Consider the following 10,023-nt stretch of genomic DNA (forward strand, 5'->3'; position numbering starts at 1 on the left):
GTCACTAGGAGTGACAATGGCTGGTTTGAAGATTAGGGAAGTAGTGTTTACATTTCAAAAGAGAAGACTGCTCCACAACGAATGTACAGTTTTGATATGTGCAGGGCTCAGGTCTTCAAGGGATAAATGAGTTCCTTTTCTCCTTCTAAATGCGCCATCAACAGGCATTTCCTTCAGGATAAGTTGGAAAAGAACATTTGGGCTTTTTAATTAAAATTTTATTTTACATGTTTTTAAAATTCACAATAGATATTTTATCCTAAAATAAAGTAAAACTTGCTTAATTACAGAAAATATGAAAAGTATATAAAAGCAGGGTCTCACTCTGTCGTCCAGGCTGGAGTGCAGTGGTGCGATCATGGCTCACTGCAACCTCAAACTCCTGGTCTCACACCATCCTCCTGCCTCGCCTCCGAAAGCGCTAGTTTTACAGGTATGAACCATAGCGCCAGCTCTTCCTGTCTTTCTTCAACACGTCCTCCCATCCTTCCCTCCTTTCTCCGCCCTCTCTGCATTTAATCCCCAGTGTATTCCAGCCTGGAGGCCAACACACGTGACCACGTCTGCCTGAGGCAGGTGAAGAAAGGGACGCGAGGCGGCGCTGTCACCGCATTCTGTGAGCCGCAGCGCTCTGGGTCCCGGCTGGTCTAGTATCATTTCAGTGAACGTCACTCTAGATTTTCTTTTCTTTTTTTTTTTTTTTTTGTGAGACGGAGTCTCGCTCTGTCGCTCAGGCTGGAGTGCAGTGGCGCGATCTCGGCTCACTGCAAGCTCCGCCTCCTGGGTTCACGCCATTCTCCTGCCTCAGCCTCCCTAGTAGCTGGGACTACAGGCACGTGCCACTACGCCCGGCTAATTTTTTGTATTTTTGGTAGAGACGGGATTTCACCGTGTTAGCCAGGATGGTCTCGATCTCCTGATCTCGTGATCCGCCCGCCTCGGCCTCTCAAAGTGCTGGGATTACAGGCGTGAGCCACCGCGCCTGGCCTTTTTCTTTCTTTTTCTTTTTTTTTTTTTTGAGACGGAATCTCGCTCTATTGCCCAGTCTGGAGTGCAGTGACGCGATCTCAGCTCACTGCAACCTCCGCCTCCCGGGTTCAAGCGATTCTCTTGCTTCAGCCTCCCGAATAGCTGGGAGTACAGGCGCCTACCACCACACCCGGCTAATTTTTGTATTTTTAGTAGAGAAGAGGCTTCACCATGTTGGCCAAACTGGTCTCGAACTCCTGACCTCAAGTGATCCGCCCGCCATGGCCTCCCAAAGTGCCGGGATTACAAGCGTGAGCCACCGCGCTCGGCTGTCACTGCAGACTTTGATGGGGGCTACACTCGGGGTATAAATTAGGATCCTCACTGAAAGGGCGCGACCATGGAGGCTTTTTCTTGGCCCCTTAGTTGTGGGTTTTCCTCTGGACGGCGGAGCCAGTTTCCATCAGAACAGCCCAGAGGCGGGCGCTGCCTTCCTGGGGTGACGCAGCAGCAAGAAGAGTTTTCGGATCCTGGAATCCGTGGGCGGCCCGTGGGAGGGGCTGAGGCTCATTTCCCTAGTCACCTGGCTCCGAATCCGCCGCGGTGTTTCAAGCGAGTCAGATTACAGATCGCGCCCCAGGCTGGACTCGGAATTCCTGCCCCGCGGGTCTGCATTTTCACAGCGGCAGGTGTGAGTTTCCCGCTGCTGGAGACCAGAAGCCTGAAGGCAGCTCCGCCCACCCTAGCCCACAGCGCCGTTTCTATATATTCCGTTTCCATATTCTATATATTCCGTTTCTATATCAGTAAACACTTGTCATTTTCCGTAGACCAGGGCGGGGTGACGGGTGATCCCAGTCCTCTCAGTGAACTCTGGGGCGCAGAATTCAAAACGCTTGCGGGCGCCGAGCGCAGCCCCGCCCTGGGTTATGTAAGCGACAGCGCTGGGCCGTTTCTCTTTCTTTTCCGGACCCCGCAGTGGCGCCTGAAGTCTGCAAGGAGGAAGTCGCCTCTGTGCTGTGAGTCCAGGAATCTAAGGCGAGTGCTGAGGGAGAAAATGTAGTTGATGGGGCAGAGCAGAAGGGGCTGTAGGTGGGTTGGAGGGGGAGGGCTTTGGACAGAAGACCTGGGAGGCTTGGAGGGGACCGGGCAGCCAGGCCTGGACCCTGGTGAGTGACTCACCCGGAGCCGAAGACCATCTCGGCTTTCCCTAGCCCAGAAAGGGTGGGACTGGCTTTATTTCTGCCTGCCATCACCTCAAAATGCCGTGGAACAAACCTTACATATTATTATTGTTATTTATTTATGTATTTATTTTATTTTTTTTGAGACAGAGTCTTGCTCTGTCACCCAGACTGGAGTGCATCTGGGTGATGCACTGGAGTGCAGTGGCGCCATTTGGGCTCACTGCAACCTCCGCCTCCCGGGTTCAAGCAATTCTCCCTGCCTCAGCCTCCCAAGTAGCTGCGATTACAGGCGCCCGCCACCACGCCCGGCTAATTTTTGTATTTTTGGTAGAGACGGGATTTTGCCATGTTGTCCAGGCTACTCTCGAACTCCTGACCTCAGGTGATCCACCCACCTCGGCCTCCCAAAGTGCTGAGATTACAGGTGTGAGCCATCGCGCCTGGCCGGGAAATATCTCTTACAGAAATAAAGACAGTTGGCCGGGTGTGGTGGCTCACCTATAATCCTAGCACTTTGGGAGGGTGAGGCAGGCAGATGGTTTGAGCCTAGGAGTTCAAGACCAGCCTGGGCAAAATGGTGAAACCCCTTCTCCACCAGAAATACAAAAAATTAGCCAGGCGAGTGGCTCATGCCTGTAGTCCCAGCTACTCCGGAAGCTGAGGTGGGAGGATCACCTGAGTCTGGGGAGGTCGCGGCTGCAGTGAGCCATGATTGACCCGCAACTGCACTCTGCCTGGGCGGCAGAGTGAGGCCCTGTGTCAAAAAATAAAAAGAAAGAAAGAAGAGAGAGAGAGAGGAAGGAAGGAAGGAAGGGGGGGAGGGAGGGAGGGAGTTGAGGTTCAGAATATGTAATAGTGTTTATTGCTATACTCCATTCAATGGACTATGGACTATTATGCAGTGATTTAAAAGTAGGAGTTTGGGCTCACACCTGTAATCTCAGTATTTTGGGAGGCTGAGGTGGGCGGATCACTTGAGGTCAGGAGTTCGAAACCAGCCTGGTCAACATGGTGAAACCTCATTTCTACTAAAAATACAAAAATTACCCTGGCATGGTGACACGTGCCTGTAATCTCAGTTACTTGGGAGGCTGAGGCAGGAGAATCACTTGAACTTGGGAGGTGGAGGTTGCAGTGAGCTAAGATTGCACAACTGCACTCCAGCCTGGGGTACAAGAGCAAAACTCCGTCTCAAAAAAAAAGAAAGAGATATTTCCCACCTTGGATTGCTGGGTCAGGGGGTGGTGGGTATTTTCATTCATATATTGTCAGATTACTTTCACAAACAATGGAAACAGTTTCAGGCTCCTCAGCTTCTCACCTCCAAAATGCCCCTTTTCCTGTATGATTAACAGTCCTCAATGTTCTGGCTAATCAACTGAGCGACTGTTTATAGATTTGCAGGCCATTTGGATTTACAATTAATCTTTTTAATGAGGCTGAAATGTGAAGTTTATCTCAGCCTCAAGGAAGTAATTCAGCAAGGATCAGTGGTTTCACTTAACAGTCTGGCTCTGAGGCTGGCTGTGGCCGTCTTATCCACGGTGAGCACCACGGGAATGCAGGCAAGGGCTGTGAGAGGCTTGGAACAAGGCTCCACCCAGGAGAGATCTGGGTGGGTGTTGGTGACCAGTAGAACCTAGGTGTCCTGGGCCAGTGCCCTTGGGGACTAGTCTTCTTCACCCCACGCATCTTCTTTATTCTGGAATGAGCCTGCCCATCCCTCAGGAAGACTGAAAGGAATTCGGTCAGAAGAATATTATTGACTTTTGTCCAGACTTGATTTCAATAGAGTTCTGGGACCTGCCATATCCTATGGGTGAGCTCTATCCAGGTCCCCTTCCCTGAATTACCTGTCCTCTCCCCACTGACTGGGATGACACCTAATTTTACAACCTGCTGTAGCAAGCATCTTTGCTGCCACTGTAACAGTAAACTCCTTGAGACTGGTGGCATCTTGGGAGGTGATTAGATTCAGAAGAGGTTGAGAGGTTGGGGCCCCCATGATGGGATTAGTGTCCTTTTAAGAAAAAGAAGAGACTGGAGCTCCCCACTCTCTTCACCACGTGAGGATATGGCAAGAAGGCAGCTGTCTGCCAGGCAGGAAGAGGGCCCTCACCAGGAACTGAATCTGCTGGTTCCCTAACCTCAGACTTCCAGGGTCCAGAATTGTGAGAAAGAAATATCTGTTGTTTAACCAATCCGTCTGTGGTGTTTTGTTATGGCAGCACAAGCTGACTAAACAAGTGCCAAAACCAAACCAGTAACTCCCCCTTTCCAGTCTCGGACCCAGTATGAAGGAATTCTGGTCACATCATTTATTCATCCATTTAACAAATATTTAGTAAGTGCTTCTGTGCCAGGCATTTTTCTAGGCCTGGTGATCATTTAATCAAAAGAGACTAACACCTGCTCCCTGATGCTTACAATCTGAAAGACAATAAAGAAAAATATAATAACAGTAGTGAATTATATGGATGTGTTCCAGCAATTGATTGCTGGGCAAAAAATAATCTTAATGCATACAAACACCAGGCATGGTGGCTCACGCCTGTAATTCCAGCACTTTGGGAGGCTGAGGTGGGCAGATCACAAGGTCATGAGTTCGAGACCAGCCTGGCCAGCATGATGAAACCCCGTTTCTACTAAAAATACAAAAATTAGCTGGGCGTGGTGGTAGACGCCTGTAATCCCAGCTGCTCAGGAGGCTGAGGCAGGAGAATTGCTTGAAACCAGAAGGTGGAGGTTGCAGTGAGCCAAGATCGCTCCACTGCACTCCAGCCTGGGTGACAGAGTGAGACTCCATCTCAAAAAAAATATATATATTATATATATATAAAATATATATATAATATATCTAATAGATATATTATATATATATAAAATATATATATAATATATCTAATAGATATATTATATATATAAAATATATATATAATATATCTATTAGATATATTATATATATATAAAATATATATATAATATATCTATTAGATATATTATATAATAGATATATTATAAACAACCTTTATATTATCTCTCATTCTGTGGGCTGATTGTGCTCAGCTGGGCAGCTCTTCCGCTCCATACAGCATGGGCTGGGCCGCCATCATCTGGAGCCCAGCTGGTCCAACACATTCAAGAGCCTCCTGCACAGAGCTGCAGTTGGTGCTGGCTTGTTGGCTGGGAACTCACTGAGGCTGTGAACCAGGTGACTTGGTTTCTCCTCCACCTGCTTCTCCACGTGCCCTGGCTGCTTCTGGCTCTGCACCTGGGGTCCGGGTGTTTCAAGTGGCCAAGTCAGAACCACAAGGCATCTTATGCTGGAACCTCAGAAGTCAGGCAGCATCACTTTCCTCATGTTCTAGTCACCAAAGCAAGTTCCAGATCCAAAAAGAGGGGGATTAGCATCGGCTCTTGATAGGGAATGGCAGGGTCACATTGCTAAAGAGCATGTGGGATGGGAGATATTGTTGAGGCCATCTTTGGAAAAGGACTTTTATATTTATAAAGTGATAGGTGATAAAAAGAAAAAATAGGCCAGGTATGGTGGCTCACGCCTGTAACCCCAGCACTTTGGGAGACCGAGATGGGTGGATCACGAGGTCAAGAGATCGAGACCATCCTGGCCAACATGGTGAAACTCTGTCTCTACTAAAAAATACAAAAATTAGCTGGGCTTGGTGGTATGCACCTGTAGTCCTAGCTACCCTGGAGGCTGAGGCAGGAGAATCGCTTGAACCCAGGAGGTGAAGGTTGCAGTGAGCCGAGATCACGCCACTGCCCTCCAGCCTGGTGACAGAGCAAGACTCCATCTCAAAAAAAAAAAAAAGAAAGAAAAGAAAAGGAAAAAATAATGCAAAGTTGACAATCAATGCAAAGTAATAGAGGTGGCATTTTAAGTAGGGTGGTCAGGGTGGGCCTCATGAAGGTGCCATTTGAGCAGACTTGAAGAGGAGAGAAACTGAGACACGCAGGTATGTGCAAAGGAAGAATCACCCTCATGTACACCCATGCTCTGTACATACCCAGGGGTCTGCACTGAGGCAGGCCCTAAAGCGGCAGTGGGAATGGAGGTGGACACACTTATGGAAAGACTTCTTCAAAGAATGTTGGGGACCCAGGTCTACCCTTCCTGCTGTGGCTGTTAGAAGTGCTGGAGTTGGGGAGGGAAAGGCACTGGCATGTGGAGGAAGACTAGGAGAGGAGGGGAGGCCAAAGTGTGTCCCACCCTCACTCCACCTCTCTGCTCTCTCCTCCCCAGGGCTTGTGGTCCCTGACAAGGAGGACCCTGAGGGCAACCACACCTTGCCATGCAGAGCACCTGGCTTCTCATCTGCCAACCTCACTCTGACCCGGCTGCAGGAGGGGAAGGAGCCAACCCTGGACTCAAGACTCAAGGGGACCAGAACCAGGGAGATGAGACATACCAGGGCTGGGCAGCTGTGGGGGTCCTTCCAGAGAGAAGCTGAGATACGCCTACCTGGAGAGGCCCCTGGGCCTGGAGGGGCTCCTCAGTGTGACTGGGTGAAGTGTTTTCAGAGGACCAGGGTTGAGGTTGGGGGCATCTCATCCAGACCCTGCCGGCATCTGCCCCGAACCCAAGGGCCCCTCCTTCCTCCCTCCTCAATGGAAATGCTGGGGATGTCCTCAGTCACCCTCTGAGCACTCACACATCACCCCTTATTTGGAAATTTTTCTCACTCTAACCTTCCTTCCTGCTGCACCTTCTGCCCCATCCCCAGGCTCTGGCCTCTCTCTCTCTTCTTCCACCCTTTAGCAGGTGATGACTCACTTCCCACTGAGGAGGCAGCTCTAGGTGAGAGTCTGGGCTCTCGGTGAGCTTGGGAGAAGGAAAAGGCTTATGGGCCAGGGCATGGGAAGGAGAATGGGCACAGCCAGAGCAGAATGGAAAGGTTGGGGGAGGTGATAAAGACAGATGTTTCCGTATTACCATTTTTCTTTCATTGTCCAAGGGAGCTGCCCTTCTCCCAAGCCCAGGAAAGTGAAAAGAGAAGCAGGAACAGTGAAATACTCCACAGGAAAGAAAAATCTTAGTGATCCCTCCTGCTGTCTCTTTCCTTTTGCCTATTCTGGCAAATTTTGTAAGTGAAATTTGTTACCAAGATGTGAACATCTTATTATAAGAAAGTCTCTAAATATTTGAGAATAAAATTATCAATGTCTCAGCTCTGCAGGCTGAACAAACGGAGGCTTTACAAAATAAAATCATGCTTGGAAAACTTACTTCTCCTCTGAGGGATGTCAAAGGCTGCACTGAATAAGCTCTAAGGTGGTGCTGAAATGAGTCATTTATTTGCCTTTGTAAGCTCAGGCAGGTGTTGGAATTGAGGAAGTATAGGTAATGAAAAAAGTAACCATGTCCTCGGGACATAGCGACTGGTGATGACCACCCAATCAACACAATAAATTCTAGCATTCACATTGTAGTCTGGCTCATTCAAGCAAAGCTATCTCCAATAGGGAGTTTACCCTGTACAGAACATGTGCATTTCCACCTGTTCTCAGACTGACCCTTTGCTCATCACAATAGTGAAAAAAAATACAGCCCTGGGTGGAGATTTAAGATGCTAATGAGTCATGAGATGTATGAACAAGCATGTACAGCTACTGCACACGTGCACCCAGAAGACCACCCAGAACATGCTTGCTAGTAACACCTCTTCCCACCCACCTCCTGTGAATAATCATGTAAGACTCCCATAAAGGGAGTTTCTCCAGCAATAATCAATGCTGTCTCATTCTTAGGAGCAGCCCACCCTGAATCCTCTCTCAGGGTGTACAGTTTATTTTGCACTTAACTTTCAAAATAATATTTTTCCTTTGTAATAAATTGCTTTGTACTTCATCTCCTTTGCTGCATGTTTGTTGTTTACATTCTTTTAAATGAAGAAGTCAAGAACCAAGGTATTACAACAGCTGTCAACATTTCCGGTGCCATGACTCAGATAGAGGTTTGTCTGCTTCATTGGTTTCAGTTTCCCTTCACTCCTGGTGAGTACTATGGCAGCCCGAGACCCCTGATTGACTATCACTGCTTTCCCCAGATCTATTCTATTAAGGTTTTGGGGGAGGACCTTTTAACTCACTCACATTCTTTGAGCAATTAATTGTGATTGCTTTCCATTTGGCTGCTGCTTTTACAATGTTTACAATTACCTTATTTGGATGGAACGCCCTGATTATTCAGCCTTGGGACTTTTGCTGCTTCTGTTTCACTTTTTGTTTTGCTGTCCCTCCCAGGACTGCACCTGATCTGTACTTACTGGCTATTGTAACTTTTTTTTTTTTTTTTTTTTTTTTTGAGATAAGAGTCTCACTCTGTCGCCCAGACTGGAGTGCAGTGGCTTGATCTCGGCTCGCTGCAACCTCTACCTTCTGGGCTCAAGCGATTCTCCTGCCTCAGCCTCCCAAGTAGCTGGGATTACAGGCGTGCACCATCACGCCCAGCTAATTTTTGTATTTTTAATAGAGACGGGGTCTCACCATACTGGCTTGGCTGATCTCGAACTCCTGACCTCATGATCAGCCCACCTTGGCCTCCCAAAGTGCTGGGATTACAGACATAAGCCACCGCGCCCAGCACTTGTTTGTTAATCAAGTAATCTCTTCAAAGATTTTTGTTCACCTTGAGGGACACATTAGATCTACTTTTGCCAACAGTCCCCATCCCTCCAGGCTCTGTGTGTTCTGAGACTCCTCTGAGTCTCAGAGGAGTGTGTTCTGAACGTCTCCTCTGAGAACGGGAGACGTTCCAAGAGGCCATCCATGTTGAGTGCAGGATGTGTGGTCACATGGATGTGTAGTCATGGGGACTATAACCAGGCATTCCAAGCATGATGACTGGACATTAAAAATGGCAGATCAGTGAAATAAAAAAGGGCTTGTTGGCGAGACATCCAGGCCCTCTGGCTGGCAGCAGGGATCACTTCAGTTCAGCTTGGAGATGTCCAGCACCAGTGAGACCTAGAATGTTGCATGGCGAATGCCCATGACCTCCTAGGGCCTCAGTTTCATGGGGATTCAAGGGAACACCCTGGACTCCATCGTCCAGCTTAGCTCACGGGGATGCCTATGACCTCCTGGATTTTGGTACATGTTTCTGTGGTTGCAGGATTCTCTTGTTAGCTAGAGAGCCACCTCCTCTACTCTCACTGAAACACCTCTAGGGTATATACTAAACATTGGAATATTTTGAAACTGTATAAATTAGAAGACAATAGGCGGGCACGGTGGCTTACACCTGTAATCTCAGCACTTTGGGAGGCTGAGGTGGGCAGATCACCTGAGGATGGGATTTTGAAACCAGCCTGACCAACATGGAGAAACCCCGTCTCTACTAAAAATACAAAATTAGCCGGGCATGGCGGCACATTCCTGTAATCCCAGCTACTTGGGAGGCTGAGGCAGGAGAATTGCTTGAACCAGGAGGCGGAGGTTGCAGTAAGCCGAGATTATGCCATTGCACTCCAGCCTGGGCAACAAGAGCAAAACTCTATCTCAAAAAAAATTTTTTTTTAATAAATAAAAGATAATAAACAATGGCCAAAGAATAAAACTATTGATACAATCCTCAGCACTTTAAGTCTTAAGGTTTTCTTTTCCATGACTGAGTGTCTCCCTTTCCTCTCATTCTTCCACTTACAAATCTCCATAACAATTCCTACCCACTGTGACTTTGATCCCTTCTGATTTATCAGTCCATCCTGATAGCCTGATAGGTGACAAGCAGAGGTGAGGACTTCAAAGTTCACACCAAGTAGATCTAGTTCACTGTGGCCCTCCCTGACAGGAGGCTTGTGAAGTTGGCAGGGCTTCGGTCCAGGCTGTGCACTGTCTGGGAATC

At 48.2% G+C, this 10,023-nt stretch overlaps 1 protein-coding gene across 1 annotated transcript; it reads left to right on the top strand.

Moving 5' to 3' along the window:
• The first annotated feature begins 1,049 nt into the window (after nucleotides 1-1,049).
• On the top strand, nucleotides 1,050-8,025 carry LOC134761658 (uncharacterized). The gene is made up of 2 exons (XM_063725436.1): nucleotides 1,050-1,988; nucleotides 6,421-8,025. The coding sequence occupies exons 1-2, from the start codon at nucleotides 1,370-1,372 to the stop codon at nucleotides 6,819-6,821; spliced, it is 1,020 nt and encodes a 339-aa protein (XP_063581506.1). The 5' UTR covers nucleotides 1,050-1,369; the 3' UTR covers nucleotides 6,822-8,025.
• Nucleotides 8,026-10,023: the final 1,998 nt, after the last annotated feature.

This window comes from Pongo abelii, chromosome 5, assembly GCF_028885655.2.
Source record: "Pongo abelii isolate AG06213 chromosome 5, NHGRI_mPonAbe1-v2.0_pri, whole genome shotgun sequence".
Lineage (NCBI taxonomy): Eukaryota > Metazoa > Chordata > Mammalia > Primates > Hominidae > Pongo > Pongo abelii.